A 24814-nucleotide genomic window follows, 5' to 3' on the forward strand; every position below is an offset into this window, starting at 1 on the left:
GACCAAGAAAAAGAGCAAAGGATACAAATTACCATAATCAAAAAATTAACTTTAATCACTATTGATTCTTAAAAAAGAATCTACCAGGCACAGTGGTTCATGCTTATTATCTCAGCATTTTAGGAGACAGAGGCGGGAGGATCACTTGAGCCCAGAAGTTCGAGATCAGCCTGGACAACTCAGCAAGACCCCATCTCTACAAATCATAAAAAATAAATTTTAAAAATTAGCTGGGCATTGTGGTGCACACTTGTAGTCCCAGCTACTTAGGAGGCTGAAGTGGGAGGATCCCTTGAGCCCAAGAGTTCATGGTTACAGTGAACTATGATCATACCACTGCACTCAGCCTGGGTGACAGAGAAAGACCATGTCTCTTAAAAAAGAAAACTAAAATTAAAAGGCTAAGAGAATACTATATAACTTTATGCCAACATATTAGGACAAGTTAGACAAAATAGACTAACTCCTAGAAAGACACAAATTAACAAAAATAAGTCAAGAAGAAATAGAAAACTTAAGTGAACCTGTAACTGGAAACCAGGTTAGTCATTAAAAATTTTCCCACAAAGTAAAGATTGACATGGCTACACTGGTGAATTCTACTAAATATTTAAAGAAGAAGTAACACGAAACTTACACAAACTCCTTCAGAAAACAGAAAGGAAACACTCTCCAATTCATTTTATGATCCCAAAACCAAAGCAACGTAAACATCAAAACAAAACAAAAAGCTACAGACTAAAATTCTAATTAAAATCAAAAACACAGATGCGGCCAGGAACAGTGGCTCACGCCTGTAATCCTAGCACTTTAGGCAGCGGAGACAGGCAGATCACTTAAGCCCAGGAGTTGGAGACCAACCTGGCCGACATGGCAAAACTCCACCATCTCTACTAAAAGTACAAAAATTAGCCGGGCATGGTGGTGCATGCTTGAAATCCCTGCTACCTGGAAGGCTGAGGCATGAGAACTGCTTGAACCTGGGAGGTGGAGGTTGCAGTGAGCTGAGATCATGCCATTACACTCTAGCCTGGGTGACACAGGGAAACTCTGTTTCAAAAAACAAACAAAAAACACCAAACAGATGCAAAAATCTTTAACAAAATATTAACCAAGTGAATCTAGCAATGCATAAAAACTATTAAACATTGTTAACAAGTCAGATTTACACTAGGAAAAAAAAAGTTGGCCTAATGTCTAAAAAGCAATTAAGGTAATATACTATATTGTTAAAGGACAAAACCACATGGTCATCTCAACAGACACAGAAAAAAAGCATTTAACAAAACCTAATATCCATTCTTTATTAAAACCTCACAAACTAGGAAGAGAAGAAAACCTCCTCAACCCAATAAAGGGTATCTACGAAAAAAAATCTATAGCCAACATCCTGCACCCACCAATTCTATTTAAGATGGAGGTTCCTGCCAATACAATAAGGCAAGAAGAAGAAATAAAAAGCATCCACATTAGAAAAGAAACCTTTAGGTACAGAAAACATAATCCTGTCTATAGAAAAATACTAAGAAATACAGAACAATATAAACACACAGACAGACACACACAGTAGAAACAGTAAGTTTATCAAGTTTGCAGGATGTAAGATCAATATACAAAACTCAATTATAGTTCTATAATAGGTTATTTTTTTAATTCCACTCAAAATATAGTCAGAATTAAAATAATATTTTAAATGTATAAGATTTCTAAACTGAAAACCACTGTACACTGAGAAAAATTATAGAAGATCTAAATAAATGGAGAAAACTTTCCATGATTATGGTTTAGAAGACTCAATATTAACAATTTTGCTTTAACTGATTCGACACAATTTCTATATTTTTCTTGCAGAAATTAACAACCTGATCCTAAAATGTATATGGAAGTGCCAAGAACTCTAGAGTAACCAAAACAATTCTGAAAAAGAAGAAAATGGAACTTGTACTTCTCCATTTTCAAAAAGCAGTCTAGGCCGGGTGCAGTGCTTCAAGCCTATAATCGCAGTACTTTGGGAGGCCAAAGAGGGTGGATCACTTGAAGTCAGGAGTTCAAGACCAGCCTGGCCAACACGGCAAAACCCCACTTCTACTAAAACACAAAAAATTAGTTGAGCATGGTGATGCATGCCTGTAATCCCAGCTACTTGGGAGGCTGAGGCAGGAGAATCGCTTGAGCCTGGGAGGCAGACATTGCAGTGAGCTGAGACTGCACCACTCCACTTCCAGCCTGGGTGACAGAGCAAGGCTCCGTCTCAAAAAAACTAAAAAATAAAAAAGCAGTTGAAAGTTACATTAATAAAGACAGTGTGACATTGGCAGAAGGACAGAAATATGTATTAATAAAACAGAACTGACAGTCCAGAAACAAAGCATGACATTTATGGTGTCAACTGAGTTTCAACAAAGGTGTCAAGTCAATTCAATGGAGAACAGACATTCTTTTCAACAAGTGATACTAGAACAATTTCCCAAATTCTACTGCAAAAAAAAATGAACTAAGGCACTCACAGTTCACACTATAAATAAAATGTACTCTGACCTAATATAAAAGCTAAAACTTCCAGAAGGAAATAAAGAAGCAAGTCTTTGTGTCCACAGGCTAGGCAAATCTGTCTCAGATATGATATCTAAAGCACAATCCATACAAAGAAATCCATAAATTAAACTTCATCAAAATCAGTAACTTTTTCTCTTTGAAAGACAACATTTAAAAAGTGAAAAAAAGCCACAGATCGGGATAAAATATGTTCAAATTATATACAGATGCTCCTCAACTTACAACAGGGTTATGACCTGAAAAACCCATCATAAGTTGAAAATAGTGTTAAATCAAAAATTCATTTAATACACTTAACCTACCAAACATCACAGCTTAGCCTACCCTAAATGTGTTCAGAACGCTTATCATTAGACTACTGAGCAAAATCACCTAACACAAAGCCAATTTTATAATAAAGAGTTGAATATCTCACATAATTTATTGAATATTACACTGAAAATGAAAAACAGAATGCTTGTGTTTATTCAAAGTATACTTTCTACTGAAAGTGTATTGTTTTCATATCACTGAAAAATCAAAAAATTTTACATCAAACTATAGAAAGTTGGGGACTGTACTGACAAAGCACTTGTATTTAGAGTATTTTTTTTTTTAATTTTAATTTTTATTTTTTTTGAGATGGAGTCTCGCTCCGTCGCCCAGGCTGGAGTGCAGTGGCCAGATCTCAGCTCACTGCAAGCTCCGCCTCCCGGGTTTACGCCATTCTCCTGCCTCAGCCTCCTGAGTACCTGGGACTACAGGCGCCCGCCACCTCGCCCGGCTAGTTTTTTTTTTTTTGTATCTTTTAGTAGAGACGGGGTTTCACCATGTTAGCCAGTATGGTCTCGATCTCCTGACCCCGTGATCCGCCCGTCTCGGCCTCCCAAAGTGCTGGGATTACAGGCTTGAGCCACCGTGCCCGGCCTAGAATTTTTTTTTAAAGAAATAAAAAACCTCTTCAACTCATAAGACAAACAATCCAATTTTTTTAACCCATTTATGAGAGAGGTTGCAATTTTTTGAATTTTTGCAATCAGACCTTGGCAATGACCTTGAGCAGTAGGATATAAATAATTCCCACATGCTTAGAGTTCCAATGACAGAAAAGGAGGCATGAGTTAAATGCCAAAACATTTGAATAGAAATTGCACCAAAGACATACAAATGGCTAATGAACACCTGAAAAGACGTTCAACATCTTTAGCCATTAGGGAAATGCAAGTCAAAACCACAATGACACACATTCGCCAGAATGGCTAGAATCAAAAAGACTGACAATGTACCAAGTCCTGGTGATGACGTAGGGAAACTAGAACCTTCAAACGTTTCTGGAAGGACTGAACAATGGTAGTCACTTTAGAAAACAGCGTGGTAGGGCCGGGCGCGGTGGCTCAAGCCTGTAATCCCAGCACTTTGGGAGGCCGAGACGGGCGGATCACGAGGTCAGGAGATCGAGACCATCCTGGTTAACACGGTGAAACCCCGTCTCTACTAAAAAATACAAAAAAAAAAAAAAAAAAAAACAGCGTGGTAGTTTCTAAAATGTTAAATATAAACTTTCCAAATAATCCAGCAATTCTACTCCTCCGTCTCTAAGCAAGAGAAAGAAAAACATACATCCACGCAAAGATATAACAACCCCAAAACAAAGCAATCCAAATGTCCATAACTGGACATTTTAACTGGATGCAATGAAATATTATTACCCAATAAAAGAGAACTACTACTGACAGACTCTGACATGAATGAATCTCAAAAAAAATATGCTAAGTGAAGGAAGCCAGAAACAAAAGCCTACATATTAGGATTCCACTTATGTAAAACTTGTAAAAAAGGGAAATCTCTAGAGACAAAAGCTGATTATTGGTTGCCTAAGGCTATATGTGGAAGCAGAGGTTAACTGCAAACAAGCAATGGGGAACTTTTTGGGATGAGGAAAATATTCTAAAACTGGGCGATGATGGTTGCAAACTATAAATTTATTAAACAAATTTAAATTTAAAATTTAAAAAATAAAAGTAAAAAATAAAATTTAATCCTGAATTTAAAAAATAAAACAAAAAATGATTTGTAGAGCATATACCTATCAATTGAACAACTATATTAATTGAATTGTTTACTGTACACCAGGTGCTATTCTAGGCAATGCAAACCAGCAATGAATCAAGCAAACAAAATCCCTGTGATTTTCATGCATAATTTAATGACATGAGATGAATGAGAACATAAATTTAAAAAGATATGCTGGCCGGGCGCGGTGGCTCAAGCCTGTAATCCCAGCACTTTGGGAGGCCGAGACGGGCGGATCACTAGGTCAGGAGATCGAGACCATCCTGGCTAACACGGCGAAACCCCGTCTCTACTAAAAACACAAAAAATTAGCCAGGCGAGGTGGCGGCGCCTGTGGTCCCAGCTACTCGGGAGGCTGAGGCAGGAGAATGGCGGGAACCCGGGAGGCAGAGCTTGCAGTGAGCTGAGATCTGGCCACTGCACTCCAGCCTGGGTGACAGAGCGAGACTCCGTCTCAAAAAAAAAAAAAAAAAAAAAAAGATATGCTATATAGAAACTAAAACAGGTTAGGGATAAGATGTCTAAAGGGCTACTTTAGGTTAGGCAGTCTGCAAAGATTTCTGAAAGGAGGTGGTCGTACAAGATGAGCTGAAGCATTAAGGTGGCTGGCCATGTGAAGATAAGAAGAAACAGCATTCCAGTCAAGAAGGAATACTAATGGCTTGGCATGTTTAAGGGAGAGAAAGATGGCCAGAATGGCTGAAGCATAATGAGTGATGGAGAAAGTGGATGAGAGGAATCAGATTATTGTCAAGGGGCCAGACTGAGTGGGGTCCTCCAAATTAACGAATATAGATGTTATTCTAAGTATCACTGAATACCACTGGATAATTTTAAGTTTTATGAGATGTATACATCATCTCTCCCATAAAAATCTTTTCAATAAAGACATTCCACAGTTCTTTAATAATATGTAAATAAGATGTAAAGTTGATGTTTCGGCTATCAGACATTTGAGTGTAACCTACTTTTCAGTGCTTGTGTACCTTGTATATTTCATTTTACTTATATTGATTATCTAATACCAACAGTGAAAAGGTCTGATGTCATCTATTTAACAGTTATTTCCCAACTGCATTAACTAATTCAGTCTTTCGGCAGACAATACTGCTTTCCTCCTTAACAGGCTAATTTCTGTGCCTTCTTTCACTGATTATGAAACATTTTACTCCTGCCATCCCTGCCTCCATTTGATGCTTTGCTTTCCCCAAACCATGCCATCTGTTTTCCCTAAGGTCTACTAAGAAAGTTAAAAAGCATTGGCATTTCAGACATTCTAGCATCTTTTGAAATACACAGGAAGGAGCTTACTTCTCCGGCATAATAAAGTGCAGCAAGGACCAGAGCTCTTTGAGGGAATTCTGAAGAGGGGTCCCCGTAATCAGGAGCCTATGGTTGGACTTGAAATCAATCAGAGTTTTATACAATAAAGAGTCATCATTCTTCAACCGATGGGCTTCATCCACTCCCAGAAAGGCCCAGTTAATACTGCCCAGCACAGTCTAAAGTAAAAACAAAACAGAACGAGCCACCAGGTCAGAAGGGAACCCAAAAGTGCTTTCAAGTGTTAATTATCTCTGTATAAATACCATTACAAAGGTATAAATAGACACATTTATTCTTCACTGACAATATATATTAGGACTCTTCTGTTTATTCTGTTAGTTGCCAGATTGGTAACTATTCAAACGAGAGTATCATCATCTAAAAGGTATAGGTGGGCCTCTTATACCAGCTATTACTGCATGCCCCACAGCAAGAACACAAAAACTGCTATGCTGGGCAAAAATTAAACAAAAACAAAAACCACATGATTCTGTATTCTCCCCTTAATTACGGTCCTTCTCCTGCCTATTCCCCACCCCAACCCTGAAGCACACAAACACCAAGAGCCACCAAACTGAACTTGTTTGCACTTAATACCAATGGGATCTACCTACCACATATATTTCTTAGCAGAAAGGCGATATTTAAAGAGCTTCTTATTTCTGTCCTCCTCACAAAGACCATTCACGTCATCTTTTCTGGAGAAATGCCTTAACAATGATACAATAGGAAATGCCTAAGATGACATTCAAGGCAAATACCTGAGGTGGCATCCAATGACTGACAATAATCTCAGGTAATTTATTGACCTCAATACCCTTTCATTCTGTTTAATTCAATTGGACTTGGTGACCTAAGGTCCCCTCATTTATAGGGTTCTGTTTTCTATTTATAACCTTAATATCCTTTGAGTAATTTTTGTGGTTGTTCATTTGCTTACTTTTTGAAATAAGAGAAAAGTAACATGGCAAGTAGGAGGTACAGACCCTACCCACTGTTTTTTATTTTTAACTTTCATGTGTTTATTTATTTTTAACATGCTCCACAGAAAAGTAACAGACCCTAACATCTGGACAAGTCACAGTGGAAAAGATTTAGCCTCGTAGATATTAATTACACACCTTATCTTTTAAGAGGATCTCATATGTTGTTATAAGTGCGTTGAACTTCAATCTTTTGGTTTGGGAATGAATCCATTCATATTCCCGTATCTATAAGAAAAAAACATAATTAAGACATAATTTCTGCTTCTACCTTTCTATATCACATAAGTGTTGTGATCGATGTAACAGAAACATGCCAAATAAAAAATAAATCGGAATAGAATTTAATGAATATCTCATACACTCTAAAATGACCTAAGCAACCAAACTATAAAGCAGAAGAGTTAGAATTCAAACACTGACCACTGAACAGCAAAAGCTTTATTGCCAGAATCAGAAGAAACTGGCCCCCAGAAACACATCTAATGAAGAAAATGCACCTCATCAGCTACTAAACCCTGGTGATTTGAACTCAACAAGGGATCTCCCATATCCTTAGAAATTTCTTTTAAAAATGCAATTTATTTACTTTTTGAATAAGAAAATACATATATTAACAAGTAAAACAAATTCCAACCTTTGGAATTTCATCAACCATAGACCAAAGAGATGTGTCCAAGAAAAAGGGAGGCTTATAAGACCAAAATATAATGCAATACGTATAATAACGTCAATGTAAAAGAACACAAAGATGAGCACATTCACACTGAAGTATAATTGGACACTTAGCAAGCACGAAGACTCATGACAAAGCTCTTGCAGTCTGGCTGTCAAGTTAGGAACCGGAGAACAAGACAGTAAGTGCCTGCAGGTGATCACCACCGAGTGGGGTTAAAAAGAACAAAGAGAAGGAGAACTGGAGATAGCAAAAACTTCTGTGACTACAATTTTTTACAGTTCATTTCCTTTGTTTGCAATCATTTTTGGAATGTAGTGCTTTAAGCTATTTTGTAAACCTATGAATTTCTCTTTTTTCTTCTTTAATGGTTAACAAATGATTTAACAAGCTAAAACTATATTCTTAGAAACTCAAAATTAGGCCAATGAAATCAGCCAGCATTTAAGTTACACAATTTTAATGAAACTATTCACTAAAAATAAATTTGAATTTGCATGAAAATATACGATTACAACATGCAACTCAAATGTTTAAACCTTGCTGATGGCTTGTTCTTATTACAAGCAATTTTCCAGAAATAGTTTATAGACACTGATGAAAGAGGAAAGCTCTGGACTAGATAGATACACCTGTGTCCTAATCCCAGCTCTGCCACATTCTTGCTTGCTAGGGCACGTGTTAAGATTCTCTGAGTCAATTCTTCATCAGTAGTAGGAAAGAATGCCATCAACTTTGAAGACTATCATGAAGATTACAGGTATTATACATAAGGCACCCAGCGCAACATCTAGCACACAGCAGGTGCTTTAAAAAAAAGTTACTATAAAGAAAAGATCTGCTAAACAAAGATAAACTTAAGTCACTGTGTTCTAAATTCATGATGCCCAAATAAAGTTTGGTAACCGATTAAAATAATTTTTATTTCTAGAGCCCTAAAATAGCTTATTTTCCTTTACTTTTACTCCTTTTTTGTAAGTTATGCAACCTCACTGTTTTACGAAATTAAGAAACAAATTCGAAGAATGTTTATTTTCAGTAAATGTCTATTGAGATAGCAAAAATAATATTAATATTACACAAAGTATTAACTCCATATTATCTCATATAAAGCAAGTAAAAAGGGCAGAGAGAAGAAAAATATTGCAACCCAGCTAAAAGAGATTCCCACTCACAAACTCCTGTTGCTTTTTAAATAGTAAGCATATTTGTTAAAGAACATCTGAGTTGCACTTTTGTGATAGATACACCTCCTAATATTGAGAACATAGCACAGTATCAGAATAATAACCAAAAACTTTACTAATGATCTACTAAAGGCTTCAAGTCAATTTTCAAATTACATTTATAACACAAATTCTATCCCAGCTCTTTTTGTTTACACACCGTATTTCTGCTCATCAGGTCACCTATGTAAACCACTACGTTAATCTCTGGTGCCCAGATTTCAAACTCTCTCTGCCATGAGGTGAGGGTGGATAAAGGGACGACTATAAGAAAGGGGCCATACAGCTGGTGTTGGTGGAACAGGTAGGAGAGGAATGATATGGTCTGGATGGTCTTTCCTAGGCCCATTTCATCAGCAAGGATTACACTGTTATTTCTGCAGAAAAAAAATAAATAAATAAAAACAAAAAAATCATTAGTTCACCAAAACACAGAATGTCCATAAATAGCAATGACACCAATGCTTCACAATAACAGTTGAGCAAGGTGTCATTCATAAGCCTCAACTGTATTTCCTCTCATCTGCAATTACTTCAGCTTTCGACATAAGGAAGAAAGTAGAAACCAAAAATAGCAGAATAACAAGTGACCTATCTAGACTTGGATTACTATGAGAGCCTCGTCAGACTCTTTACCTTTAGGCTTTTCACATCACCTTCCATAGGCTATCTTTTATCACAGAGAAGACAAGCTTTGTAAAAAGTGAAGACAAGCATGTAACCTTAGACTCCATCAATAGAGAAAGCTATCAGCACTGCTCGTGAATCCTATGGCCGGCCTACCCCATTCCACTGCATACCACTGGGTTGTTTAATGCCACATACACTATTTCCTAGACCTCCATGTATAGGTGTATGGCTCTTGTTTTAAATACACTTTAGCCTAAAGCAGGGGTAGGCTACAGATCGTATTTGTGGACCCTACCCTAGATCTACTAAATAAGACTATATGGAAAAGGGCTGACAAACACCTTTGGAGATTCTGACTCAGGTATTCCTTAGACCAGGGACACCCCACTCAGGAACCTGGCTGCACAGCAGCAGGTGAGCAGCGGGTGAGCGAGGGAAGCTTCATCTGTATTTACAGCCGCTCCCCATTGCTGGCATTAGTGCCTGAGCTCCGCCTCCTGTCAGATCAGCAATGGCATTAGAAGCTCATAGAAGCATGAACCCCACTATGAACTACACATGTGAGGGATCTACGTTGCACACTCCTTATGAGAATCTAATGCCTGGTGATCTGTCACTGTCTCCCATCACCCCCAGATGGGACTGTCCAGTTGCAGGAAAACAAACTCAGGGCTCCCACTGATTCTACATTATATAGTATAATGTAATAATAATAGAAATAAAGTGCACAATAAATGTAATGTGCTTGCATCATCCCGAAACCATCCCCCTCCCTCCTCCTCAGTCTGTGGAAAAATTGTCTTCCATGAAACCGGTCCCTAGTGCCAAAAAGGTTGGGGACCATTACATTAAACCACAGTTTGAGAAACACTACTCTACAAAATGGGCTAGATTTCAACAGGGTATTAATCGAAAAAGAATATCTAAGAAAAAAATTTTAAAATTGAAGAAACAGCCAGAGTTAAGAAAATATATTTGGGAAACAGAACATAGTCATTTGGCAGGAAATTAGGATTACATGTAAGACATCAGATTGAAAACATTATTGAAAGGTTCTTGAAAATAAGAACACTGAAAGTTTGCTGTATATATAATACACATTTAATCAGCAAATCAGAAAGAACTAAAAGTAATTTACAGGTTAAAGGCAACCTAACTGATTCAAAAAACAAGACGTTTAATTCACCAAAAAGAGGCAATTTCTAAAAATACCTTCTGTGTTCTACAAAATAGCTAAAGGGTAAAATACAGAAACAAGGAAGATCACACTTGAGTAAGGGAGAATGATGAAGCCATACCCCTATACATCTCAGGTACACCTAATTTTCTATACAGTTTAGATGTAGTATATTCCTTTGAGTAACTTCCTTCTCATTTCTTTCACCTTTTCAATATTATTGAGGAGGAAGCACAGTTAAGTTTCTCCAATATTTCCTGCCCCTAGAAAATGCCATTGTCTACACACACATACTAAAGTAGGTTTGAACTGATTCACCTGTTTTTCTGGAATCAGACCAAAATAGCACATTATGTAATGTAACATTCCTGTGACCAGGGCTTAACAGGTGCTTGGGCCCTTTTCAATTGATTTTTATTCCTTTGGTTTAAAGTAAAAAAATGCTGGCCAGGCACAGTCGCTCACAGCTGTAATCCCAGCACTTTGGGAGGCTAAGGCGGGCAGATCACATGAGATCAGGAGTTCAAGACCAGCTTGGCCAACATGGTGAAACCCCATCTCTACTAAAAATACAAAAATTAGCCAGGCATGGTGTTGCGTGCCTGTAATCCCAGCTACTCAAGAGCCTGAGGCAGGAGAATTGCTTGGACCTGCGAAGCGGAGGTTGCAGTGAGCCAAGATCATGCCACTGCGCTCCAGCCTGGGCAACAGAGCAAAACTCAGTCTCAAAAAAAATAAAAAATAAAAAATTAAAACAATGCTGGCCAAGGACTGTACACAAAACACCATGCAACTCTGGATGGGTACATGGCACCTTTGCTCCTAAGAGCCCTCAAATATAAAATGAGGATTATTTTAAGGAAAATTCCTTAAAGTTCATCTAACTTTATAACTGTCATTTAGATGAATTAGGTCCCATTATCCTCTAAAAGGAAAAACCATTTTTAAGCAATTCAGAATCATTATATCAAACCCACATTCTCAAACAATCTTCTCAAGACACCTAATTTTCATAACTGAGTATTAAATATTGTATTAGATTTTATCAGATAAAAAGTAGGAGATGGTTCACTTTGGAAAAAGTCACTGTAAATGCATCTCTATAACTAGAAACCTTCCTTTCAGCATTGAGGGGAAAAAATATTTTTTAAGCTGTCCCTTTTTTTTTTTTCCTAAGGTAAAGTCTCACTCTGTCACCCCAGGCTGGAGTGCAATGGTGAGAAAATGGCTCACTGAGGTTGGGCGCGGTGGCTCACGCCTGTATTCCCAGCACTTTGGGAGGCTGAGGCGGGCAGATCACGAGGTCAGGAGATCAAGATCATCCTGGCTAACACGATGAAACCCCGTTTCTACTAAAAATACAAAAAATTAGCCAGGTGTGGTGGTGGGCACCTATAGTACCAGCTATTCAGGAGGCTGAGGCAGGAGAAAGGCATGAACCTGGGAGGTGGAGCTTGCAGTGAGCCAAGATCATGCCACTGCACTCCAGCCTGGGCGACAGAGCGAGACACCGTCTCAAAAAAAAAAAAAAAGAAAGAAAATGGCTCCCTGCAACCTTGGCTTCCTGGGCTCCAGCAATCCTCCCACCTCAGCCCCCCAGTAGCTGAGACTACGTAAGTGTGCCACCATGTCCAGCTAATTTTTGTATTTTTTGGTAAAGATGGGGTTTTGCCATGTTGCCCAGGCCTGTACTTTTAATTCTAAATAAGGATTTTTTACTTTACTATAAAATACTAAAGACATTAAGAGCTTGCACTTAATTGAGCACTTCGAGAAAGAAGTGTGTGGGTAGGCATTAAAGGTACTTCTTACACTGCATGTTCTGTAAGGACAACAAAATACATCTATATTGGTTCACTGTTAAATTCTCAAGGACTAACGGATCCCTATGTGAAAAGTAAAAAGTTCCTCTTCAAAGTTTCCCCTTTTGTTAAAGAATAAATAATAAGTGTTAGAAATAATAGTTTCTTTTAAAAATTAACTTCCTTCAAGCTTCCCTGCTTTTTGCTAATAACTCTTCCTTTGTTAAGCCCTGTGTGGCTGTTAAACATAGTAAGGGAGTAAGTACATTCTATGTCCTTGTACTTTAAAACGGGTTATCTTTTCTGGACTATAACCTGCTCAGAAATGTCCTAACACGCCCAGACATTTCCTGGCTTACAGTCTACGCCTCTTTCTTATTTGGAAATGTTATTATTCTCCTAGTTCCCCGTAAACAACCCCTTTCCTTTGTTTTCCACTGCGCATTTACCTATTTAGGAAAGTTTTAAGTTTTTGGCCAATCGTACTCCGTCTAGATTGTGCGGTCCAGCTCCAGCCAATGGAGACAGGACACAACAGTAAGGACCCAATGCGTCAGGGATAAAAACCTCTGCTTTTCTTTGTTCAGTGTGCTCTCATGACAATTAGGCTTCTGAAAAGCACCCTTTCTGCAGAAAGTAAAATCACCTTGCTGAGAAAATTCCTTGAGCACTAGTTCTTCTTTTCAGCACTGAGGAACAAGCATTTGTTTCTAACACCTAGCACTTAGTAATCAGGAACTACTTGAAATTGGTGAAGAAAATTTGTAAGTACTTCCCAAATGTACCTTTAAACCTCCAGTACTATCATTGTCTCATCTTTTTTTTTTTTTGCCCCCCCCCCCAAGATTAATGTGGTATCATTATAAAAAGGATACTTTCACAGGTTCAATCTTCCTCTGAACAGGATAATCCTATGGTCTATACAGGTAGGGAGTGGGGTGAAGAGAGGGGAATCACATTCTCTACAGCACTACTGTAGGAAATTAACTTAAAAGTGTGCCTGGCCTAGAAAGAAAATACATGTGAAAAAGACATTTTCTTATTCCTCCTGAGTAACTCCTCCCACATTAAAGATTTGGGTGACTTAACTTGCTATTTACACTCATGAGTAACATGATAATAGAGGTTTCTGGCTATGACAAATTACCCACCAAATAATGAAATAACAAAGTATTCTTTATATCAGAATAAAATGGTATTATACATACATAAAAATTTCCAGGAAGGATTTCTCTCAATCATATTTTATTTCTGTAATATGCAGTGTAAAGATTTCTTGGTTGAGATATAACAAGGGTGTGAAAAAAGAAAGAAAGAATTCTTGACATCTAACAATAAAGAAGACAGAAACAGTAAGGAAAACTGCACTCATATTTTTCTACCTACTTGCACCAGGAATGAGCAAGCCAGTTGAGACCTTCTAGCTGATAATCTCGAAGTTCCAGATTCTCCCCTCCTAAATATGCAGGTTGTTTCTTTAAAGCTACAAATCGTGGTCTCTGCTTCAGGGCCTGAAAAACAAAAGCCCAAGTCTGAAAGAAAATTTTCTTACTGGTACTATGTTAAAATGCTAGTCACAATTCACGTATTCGGCATCAAAGCATAAAAACCTAAATTTCTTTTTTTTTTTTTTTTTTTTTTTTTTTTTTGAGATGGAGTCTAGCTCTGTCACCCAGGCTGGAGTGCAGCAGCGCATTCTCAGCTAACTGCAAGCTCTGCCTCCCAGGTTCACACCATTCTCCTGCCTCAGCCTCCCGAGTAGCTGGGACTACAGGTGCCTGCCACCATGCCCAGCTAATTTTTGTATTTTTTGTAGAGACAGGGTTTCACCGTGTTAGCCAGGATGGTCTCAATCTCCTGACCTCATGATCCGCCGGCCTCGGCCTCCCAGTGTGCTGGGATTACAGGCGTGAGCCACTGTACCTGGCCAAAAATGTAAATTTCATGTGTGAATCACCAGCTCACTCCATCACCCCTTTCTTATGGTTTATATTCCATAAGCCAGAGTTGGTTCATCCTCAAATAAAATATTTTTAGTTAACTTGTCCCTTTCCAGAAATAAGTCTATGAACATCATTAAATAGCACTTTATGTCTTCTCTATTATATGGCAGTGAGAGTCTCCTATTTTCAGAAACAATTATCTTCATGTTATCTTATTCTAAAAAGTACAAAACATTGCCTCCAGCTGTCATATGCTAAACGCAGTTGATCTTCACCATAACGGGATTTGTAAATTCAGAAATGCAGCCTATCTACCTTAAACCCTTTAAATTGTGTGAATTTGGTTTTCCCTTCAGAAACAACAAGGTTCTGAAGAGAAGGTTTTCAGCCCCAGAGGCTTGAAGGGTAGCATTCTAGTGAGGTCAGCCTCTATGGTTTGCATAAAAATGTGGATTCTGTGGCCAAATCAGTTTAGGAAACAACCGATGAAAAAGTTAAACAAATTTCTTTACTCATGACTTTTCAAAGTCTAAAATGTGTGTCCATAGTGTGAATTTACAGGAGAAATTTATTCAGGGATGTATCCCAAAGTTACATGGCCAGAAGTCTTTTTTCAGGGGACATTTCTCTGAAGATTAGTGCTCTATAGGGTACATTATGAGAAGTATCATCCTATTAAGAGTATTTGATAAGGTTACTGATATATTCAGCTCTCCTATGAGGGCCGCTGGCAGTGAATGGAATCTGACTGCTTACTCTCCAAAATCCAGCCATCCATCCATTCCTACCAAACCTACCCCATAATTGTTCTCCCATCCACTCCTTCCATGCCACTGTTACTTCCCTTGTCCTCACACTACTTCTTCATTCATAGACTTCGATGACATCTTACTGGCTGGACCTTCTGGCTTTAATAATTACTTACTCCAGAGTCTCCTATATACTGCTATTAGATGAAGCTTTCTAAATAAAATACTGTTTTCATACTGCCACTGTACTCAGTAGTACCAATACCTAGAAGATAAAGTCAAAATACCCTTCGAGGTAGCCAAGATACACAGTTTGACCTTGATGTACTTGTCAACATCATTCCTCTTCTCCTCACCCCTGGAGTCTAGCAGTCTCCTACTGAACTACCACTACAAGAATCTTTTTCTTGATACCTTCCATGGGAGGGCAATACCCTGGGCCCCCCTCTTGTCTGTCCAGCCAGCAGCACCAATCCATTATACAAGGGCCAGAGGCAGCTCGAGAACCACAACTTCCTCTTAAAACCCATTCAATGAACACTGGAGCTCAGAGACTTCTACATCGGTGCTTCTCTGATCACATTTTCCCTATCACACTCTTTGACCAGCAATTAAATACTGGTTTTCACAGATAGAATTCTAGTGCCATTAACATGAATGTCAACTTCTAGAGACATACCACTTGTCTGATATTTTATTACTGAGGACCCAAGCACATCACTTTCCTGATGGAATAAATTCCAAGGAAAGGATTTATACAGTCAATCTAGCAAATAAGCCTATATATTTAACTTCTAACTTAGAATTCAAAGATACTCGCCTATTATATCACTTCCTGCTCTCAGAAAGGGTATCACAATCTTGCCCAGGTTGACCTCAAACTCCTATGCTCAAGCGATCCTGCCACCTCAGCCTCCCAAGTAGCTGGAACCATAGGTGTGAGCCAATGCATGGTGGCTCACGCCTGTAATCCCAGCACTTTGGGAGGCCGAGGTGGGCAGATCATTTGAGGTCAGGAGTTCGAGACCAGCCTGACCAACATGGTGAAACCCCATTTCTACTAAAAATACAAAAAATTAGCTGGAAGTGGTGGTGCGTGCCTGTATCCCAGCTGCTCAGGAGGCTGAGGCAGGAGAATCACTTGAACCCAGGAGGCGGAGGTTGCAGTTAGCAGAGATAGTGCCACTGCCCTCCAGCCTGGGCGACAGAACAAAACTCGGCCTCAAAATAAAATAAAATAATAAAATAAAAGTGTCTAAATCCTTTTAAGTACTCTCCAAAATATCTCTATTTCTAACTATGTAAATTGCAAGATTAAAGAAGTCAACGAAGCCATGAAATAATTCATTCTCTGCTTTTGCTTTAATGTCACATTTAAGTCACCTTCTTTCACTTCAAAATGGCAATCACCATTTCATTTTGTAAATTTTCTCAGCACATATGTGACCAATCCTCTGTATCAGTATATCTTCTCCCTGAAAAAACAAAAGCCAACCATCACCATACCTTGCATTCTCTTGTTGGGATGGTTTTTGAGTTGTTCCTACTGTGGAAGCTGTCAATGCAGTTCTGGAATTTCTTTCCAATGAGGGCTTCATCTTCCCAGCTACACTCTGAATAGGGCAGTCCCATCCATTTACACAGATATTCAGGCTCATTTGAGGGTGCCGGCTTCCGACTGTGAGCTATTTCATATAAAAAAATTTATAGATTAGCAACTGTCAATTAAAAGTGAAAAATGACACTCTGTTTTATGCATAATCAACAAAACATCACATGGCAAAAGAAAATAATCTGCAAAACATACACTGTTCTGAAATGTTGAACATTTATAAATAAAATTTCTTGCTTACCTGGAAAATCTGTTTGACCCAATGTAGATTTACTTGTCTTTACAGCTAAACAAATACAAAATAAGACAGAAAAGTTATAAACACAATGAAGAATGAAACAGTTTAGGTTCTATGAATAAGAATGCAAATAGATTCTACTACCTCACATCTTAAAAAAAAAAAAAGATCGGGTACAGTGGTTCACGCCTGTAATCCCAGTACTTTGGGAGGCCGAGGCAGGCAGATTGCTTGAGGCCAGGAGTTCAAGACCAGCCTGGCCAACATGGTGAAACTCTTGTTTCTACTAAAAATACAAAAATTAGCCAGGCGTGGTGGGGGTGGGGAGTGCCTATAATCCCAGCCACTGAGGAGGCTGAGGCAGGAGTATCACTTGAACCCAGGATGCAGAGGTTGCAGTGAGCCAAGATCACGCTACTGCACTACAGCCTGGGCAACGGAGCGAGACTCCATCTCAAAAAAAAAAAAAAAAAAAAAAAAAAAAAGGAAGAAGAAAAAAAATTATTTTTCTCCTCTCTCTCTCAGGCTGACACTCCACTTCTCTGTCCCTCTTTGTAAGAAAACTCCCCCAATGAGTTGTTTATACTTGCTATCCCCTCTCATTTTCTCTGGAACCTACCCTAGCCACACCCTCACCACTCCATGGATGCATTTCACCAGTGCCAAATTCACAGATCAAGTCTCAGTCCTAATCGTCCTTGACTGACAGCATTTCCTCCCTCCTGGCTATGTGAATCACTTGGCTTCCAGGGACCCACTCTCTCTCAGCTCTCTTCCTGTCTCACTGACTGTTCTTTCTCAGTCTCCTTTGCTAGCTTCTTTCTGACTTCCAAAAGCTGAAATGCTCTCATACTACTTCTTACCATGTGGTACTCTATTTCTGATGATCCTGTTCAATCTCAGCCTTTAAATACTACCTAAATACTGATAAATTTCCAAATTTAAATCTCCAGCCCAGACTAAGAGTTCTAAGCTCCAGGTTCACATATGCTGCAGCCTTCATTATATTCTCCAATTAGATGACTAAGAAGTAAATCAAACTTACAAATATCAAACTAAGGTCTTGGTTCTCACTGCAATGATCAGCTCTTCCCTTCATTTTTCTACTTCAGTAAATGGTACCTCTATACTTCTACATGTTTAGGCCGAAAATCTTGACATGATACTTAACACCTCCTTCTTTCATCCCCCACATCCAAATTTACCAGCCAATCTTCTTAGCTTTTCCTTTAAAATAAATCTAGGACCTGTCTAGTCTCCAAAGTGCATTTTTTAAATTTACATTACTCCCAAAAGCAAAAGCCATTATTCCTTGAGTTCAAACATGGCTGAAGTGAGTTACCATGTACTTACCTATTACTCTTTCTACTATCTGATACTGTTTATTCAACTCTGAAGCCAGCTCCTGTTGGCAATTGAAATATTCTACATCTTCAGGAGAAACTTTCCCTAACCTGGATGGCAGACAGACAGAAAAAGTACACGTAAACTAAAGTTTGGGGATCCACACACAATACATCAAAGCAAAAGTCAAAGGTGGAAAAGAAAACCTATTTTTTACTCACATCTGCCCCTTGAGTAATCTTTACTAGTAATTAGGCCAGAGATTTTACAAAAAAAAAAAAACACACACACTTTTAGAAAACACTGAAAACCTTACACTCATAGAAGGATATACCAGTTACCTGCCTCTCTGATGTGTCCTGTTTAAAAAGAGACCTAAAAATAACTATTTTATGTGATAGATTCATGTGACAAATTCACACATCTAAACAGATCAGGAAAATAAAACTATGCCTTTTCTCATATATGTATGGGTTTTAGGATTGATTAAACACGACTTTTGGAAAACTAGTTATTCTTAGTATCAAAACTTTTCAGATGACAACAGCAGCAACTTAACATTAGAATTATTGTATTTCAGAGGACTTCAAATTTCTAACTGCTTTACAAGCCTACCTCACCATCTAAGGAGTACATATTTTCAGTTTTGAGTCAAAGGAAAAACATGTAATTTACTAAAGTAGCACATTTTGCACAGCAATAAAACCAGAATTACTGTCCACATTCCACACACAAAAATAGGCTGATCACACCACACAGACAGGTATATCTTCAGGCTGAACTTGATACCATTATTACCCAGTTTAGGTTTGTGTGTGGTATAGCTCCACATATTTCCCATTTACAACACCCAGACATTCAAGGCTGTAAGTAAACTAAACACACGAGGACTGTCACAGTTTTAGTTACTTAATCATCTCCTTCACATCATTTCTGCAAATTGTATAAAACCAGAATTAGTTTTAATTGTATCATAACCCAGAGAGTTCCAGAATATTCTTTACATCTAAGCCATCCCAGCCTAACTACAGGAAAATAACAAGGTGCTTAAGAGAATAAGCTCTGGATTCAGGGTGTCAGAATTCAAATCCTGAGTCCACCCACAGAACTGCTGTGTGCCATATTCTCCCCATCTATAAAACGGGTAATAACAGTACAAATCTCATGCATTTATTGTGAAAATTAAAGAATGTGTGAATAATGCTCCATAAGCTAGTTAACTCCAAAAACTTGGTAATCGTATATAAAAATATAGTATCTTCTGGTCACAATCTTATAAAATAGAATTGTAAATGGCCCCATGTTTAGATGATCAAAGCAAAATCTGAGATTCTAGATAGCTGTGATCTCCATGTATTATTTTAAAACCTCCCCTTCCCTCAGGCTGCAAATATATTTCTTTAATCCATGATGGAAAATGTACCATTGTTTGATTTCATCCTCTTTTTTCTTGAAGTTCTCTAGCTTTTTTAGGCCCTTCACTTTCTGTTGCTGTAAGGATTCTTCACTCTCCCATGTGCTGTGGATGTAAGACCAACCCTTCCACTTGATGAGGTACTGGATTTCACCTTCATCCTTTTCAGTGTCAAAGTCACCACTAGGGTCTCCATTAGCTTCAATCGCATATACAGTAGTAGAAGCTCCAGTGGCTGCAAAAGGATTAAGTACACTTGAAAGAGAGTATATTACACTAGATATTAAAAAGCTTCTCAAGAAAGCAATTCTCTAAAGACTCCCTTTTTGGATGAAGCATCAAAATAGTCCAACCTGAAATAAGTACAAACTCACAAACAGCACAGGATGGACTCAATCACAAATTTCAAGTATTTTAAAAATGTAAACCCAATTTTTACATATTCCAAATTTTGCAGGTGAAATCAAAGAAATCCCTTATCCAAAAACAATAAAAACAGAGCAGTAACACCCTTTTGTTTTGGTCCCTTACTAACTCATAAAACAAATCCCTCTCTCCAAGACCAAGGATAGAACATCAAAATATCCTCCTCCAACCTCCCCTACTCGAAGTCCCCTGTTAACTCTCTTAACCTCAATAGAAGACAGAATGAAGAAAAAAAAAAAGCCAAAAGAAAAAGCATTTTGGTATTTCCTTTACGAAAGTTTAATGCAACTTAGTTATGAGATATCGAAATTAGGTATTTAAAAATCGTCGATAGTACCAAAATATGTATTTAACCAAGTTTGGTATTTTCACAAGGAGATTAAGAAACAAATAACCAAAGATGGATTTGCTTAATGTGAATTAGCAGGTATCTCTGCTATATCACTGCTTTATAAGACATTGACACTTATCTATACTAGCTTAACTTAAAATCTTAAAGACATAGTGGACACATTCCTTTGTCCTCAGCTCTGAAACACTGGGTCAGAAAGACTTCTACATATCATAACAAATACAGCAGTAGACTAAAATTCATCACATCACAGCTAAAATACCTAAAATCTGAGCCTTACTGAGCATATATAAAATGCAATTTACTCCCCAAATACACATACCTCCTTTCTTTCCCAGTCTTGAATCTAAGACTTTTTCAATAGTTTCACTATTATCCTGCTGTTCATCAACTCCTTCTCCAGTCATTTCAATGAGATCATCTGAGTCAGTCTCAAAGTCATCATCTTCTTTGTAACTGCAAGAGGAATAATGCTGAATAAATGAGAAATGATCTCTTCAGAATTAAACTGCCACACATAAGTATCACTAGAATAAGAAACCATACCCTTTTGGTTCCAAAAACATGTTGTTTTATAGATCTGCCATTTGGTAGGTTCAAAGCTTGCTTTTTTTTCCTAAAGAGCTGATGCATGCTCCTAAGCAACTGTAGGAAGTCTAACTCATATTTGAAAATAAAAATGCTATATTTATACTAATTTGTGTAAGCAAGATAAATAAAACTATAAGGACACTTCTATTTTTTTCATTTTTTAGTATCAGATTATTATGCAAAAAAGCAGACTACCATAAAAGAAGAAAAAGCATAATGGAAGAAAAAATGTACTACCATTTAATCAGGCAAAAAGAGAAGCAATTTTTCTAAAATTAAAAATTTCAACCCTGTTTGTTGTCTCCCAGTAACAAGAATATGAAATTTAAGTATTCCCAAACTGTTGGAAGCTTCAACACAAGTACTTGATGGTTTACAAAACGAAAAAGAAAAACACTGGCTAGGCATGGAGGCTCACACCTGTAATCCCAGCACTTTGGGAGGCTGAAGAAGGTGGATCACGAGGTCAGGAGTTAGAGACCAGCCTGGCCAAGATGGTGAAACCCCGTATTTACTAAAAATACAAAAATTAGCCGGCACAGCAGGCGCCTGTAATCCCAGCTACTCCGGAGGCTGAGGGAGGAGAATCACTTGAATCTGGGAGGTGGAGGTTGCAGTGATCCGAGATCGTGCCATTGCACTCTAGCCTAGGCAACAGAGCAAAACTGTCTCAAAAAATATATATACACACATATATAACTCTCTCTCTCTCTCTCTATATATATATATATGTAACTTCCCATTTAACAACAAATGATTGAGTCACAAGAAAGAAAAACAATCCTGGATGTAGTACAGTTATAGTAAGAAAAAGTGCTAGGCTATATACTAGCATACTCAAAGCCTAGACCTAGCTTTGGAATTATTAACTGGATACACTGAATAAGTTATGAATGTCTCTAGGATTCATTTTCACCATCTCCAAGAAGAACAAAAGAAATCTGTAAAATCTAAAAAAAAAAATACTTGATTTCTATAAAGTAAACTACTAGTGTTTGCATATATCTGTTTATTTCATTTTTTTTTTTTTTCTTTTTGAGACAGAATCTAGCTTTTTCGCCTAGGCTGGAGTGCAATGGCATGATCTCAGTTCACTGCAACCTCCATCTCCCAGGATTCTCCCACCTCAGCCTCCCAAGTAGCTGGGAATGCAGGTGCATGCTGCCACCACACTTGGCTTTTTCTTACTTTTTGTAAAGACAGGGTCTCACCCTGTTGTCCAGGCTGATCTCAAACTCCTGGGCTCAAGCAATGTGCTTGCCTTGGCCTCCCAAATTGTTGGAATTACAGGCATGAGCCACTGTGTCTGGCCTATTTCACTAATAATAATTCCTATTAATGCTTCATATCCTATTAGTACTTGATAAAATTAGATTCAAGTAGCAACACATTAAGTTGAACCTCAGAAAAATGTCTGTGACTCAAAAGAGCAATTCAGAAGTAGAAATATAATCCAAATATCTTTAATGAAAAAAAAGTTACGAAATGAAGATAATGCCACTAAGTCACCATTGGACAGGAGGTGAACTTGTGGTGGTTCTTTAGCAGGAACGAAGGCTTCAAATGAGCTATTGCTACTCTTTTCATATTCCCCTTGGCTCAATACCATTCTTTTTGCAAGAAAGCTAACCAGATTTCTGAAAACAACCTCAGGACATAGGTTGTTATTTTTATCTATTAAGTGCACAACCCCGAACTTATGAGAACCAAACTCTAACCAACTACTTTATCACACTGCACCAGTGAAACATTCTGGGGCACAACTTACCTAACATTTTTAGCCGCTCTTCGACGAGTCTGCCTTTTGGGAGCTTCGTCGTCATCATCATCCTCATCAGAAGAATCTTGCTTTTTTCTCTTTCCACGCTGAGTCTTAGGCTGCTTTTTAACACGAGGTTTGGGCACTGTTCTAAAATGAGAAGAGAAACAAAAAGCTAAGTCTTCACTCTATCATTTGGTGTCTACTTTATATTACAGTATTTCCCAGAGCAGTGGTTCATCCATCAGAATGTAACATTTCACTTGGGGAATGTTAAACATGCATATTCTTGGGCCCTACTCCCTGAAATTCTAATTCACTAGAAATTTGGATTTTCAACAGGAGGGTCATTCTTTCTAATGCTGATAATCCTCAATCATTTATGGGAAAGAATGTGAATATTTCACAAATGTTCATCAGGATGACGTGATATAAAAACACATACACAGCATTTTGTTCATGGTAGTATCTCTTTGGCAGACAAATTGGAAATAGCTATCAAACTATTTTACTTGTAGGAATTAACAGTTTTACTTGTAGGAATTAATCCTACTGATATACACCTAAACAGGCATAATAAAGTATTCACTATAGCATTATTTGCAATAACAAAACATTAAGAAAACTCTAAATATTCTTCAACTAGGAACTAAACAGTACCATGTACTCATTAAAAAAAAGAGTTTTCTGTATACTAATACGAAAGGATTTCCAGGATAAAGAAACCTACAGAACAAGAAGCAGAGGATGCTATTATCTGTGTGAAGAAAGCAACGCACAAGAAGTAACTATACATAAAGACTACCTAAGAGACTGTGTGCCCTGTCACAGAATTAACTTCGACAGACGAGGGAGATGGCCAGGACTGAAAGCCACAGTCTAGAAGCTCACATAAGGAAATCCCCAAATATTCCATCAGTGATAAAAAGGTGAAAGAAGTAAGAGAGGGAGAGAAATGAAAACTCATGATCACATTTATTATCTCTTTCTCTCATACCTCCCATACCTTTCTCATAACCAAACCTAGACAGATGATAAAGGATATAATAAATAATGAGTAAAATTCTAAAAGACAGAACTGGTGTGACATTTCAGTCTTGAAGCTTACAATGAGATAAAATAAGATAAAATTCAGTTGACAAATTCCCCTGATGGGGTTGGGGGGTAAGCACAATGTCCTAGGTCAGAGGTTAGCAAACTTTTTCTGTAAATGGCCAGAGAGTAAATACTTTAGGCTCTGCCAGCCAAGAGGCAAAATGGGGCAAAACGTCCTTAACGTAATGAAAGAAAATAAATTTTCACAAACTTTTTATAAAATTCAAAATGAAATAATTAAGTACATTTACTGCTATATATCTACCAATGAGAACAGAATTGTTTTTGAGGGGATAACATTTCACTTAATTGGAGTTCAAATTTAGTGCTCTCTATCCTTAAACTGTAAATTAGAAATGTTCACCTACAAAAACTATTCTTAGCTCACAGGCCATATAAAAATAGGTGCTAGATTAAATTTGGCCCAAAGGGCATAGTTTGCTGAGCCCATTCTAAGCAATACTATAAGAAGGTAATTTTTCCTGGGGCCTGTCTGTCTTCTGACTCCCTTTTCCTGTCATCACTATCTTAGGCTGCCATCTGTCTTATCGAAAATTAGCATAATTTGCTGCTATTTCAGCCTACCTCCTTCTCTACACAATCAGAATATTTGTTTAATGTTATATAGATTTTATGAACAAGGTAATAAACCACTCAAGTATGCTTTAAGCCAGGCAAACAGTGTTTTAAACAATTTGTTCTCCCAAAAAGAGACTGTACTCTGGCCAAACATATAAGGAGTTTTACTAAAAGCGGAAGACATGTTTGCCCCATGATAGCTAGTCTGTGAAGAAAGAATCAGTAAGACCTGCAGTGTAGGCTGGCTGAAAGTGAACCACAGACATCTAAAACCCAGAATCAAA

At 37.8% G+C, this 24814-nt stretch overlaps 1 protein-coding gene across 4 annotated transcripts in view; it reads right to left on the reverse strand.

Moving 5' to 3' along the window:
- Positions 1-24814, reverse strand: part of CHD2 (chromodomain helicase DNA binding protein 2) — a 131444-nt gene that overhangs the window by 67305 nt on the left and 39325 nt on the right. For 3 of the 4 annotated variants that reach the window (XM_050798026.1, XM_050798027.1, XM_050798024.1), the window contains 10 exons: positions 22866-23006; positions 20829-20962; positions 19738-19963; positions 18324-18424; positions 16974-17018; positions 16627-16805; positions 13815-13939; positions 8980-9196; positions 7056-7145; positions 5920-6110 (listed from right to left, as the gene is read on the reverse strand). In XM_050798026.1, the coding sequence (XP_050653983.1) occupies positions 5920-6110; positions 7056-7145; positions 8980-9196; positions 13815-13939; positions 16627-16805; positions 16974-17018; positions 18324-18424; positions 19738-19963; positions 20829-20962; positions 22866-23006 (1449 nt within the window). Of the gene's footprint in view, positions 1-5919; positions 6111-7055; positions 7146-8979; positions 9197-13656; positions 13940-16626; positions 16806-16973; positions 17019-18323; positions 18425-19737; positions 19964-20828; positions 20963-22865; positions 23007-24814 lie in introns of those variants that run through there. The other variant, XM_050798028.1, reaches the window with a different exon arrangement.

This window comes from Macaca thibetana, chromosome 7, assembly GCF_024542745.1.
Source record: "Macaca thibetana thibetana isolate TM-01 chromosome 7, ASM2454274v1, whole genome shotgun sequence".
Taxonomy (NCBI): domain Eukaryota; kingdom Metazoa; phylum Chordata; class Mammalia; order Primates; family Cercopithecidae; genus Macaca; species Macaca thibetana.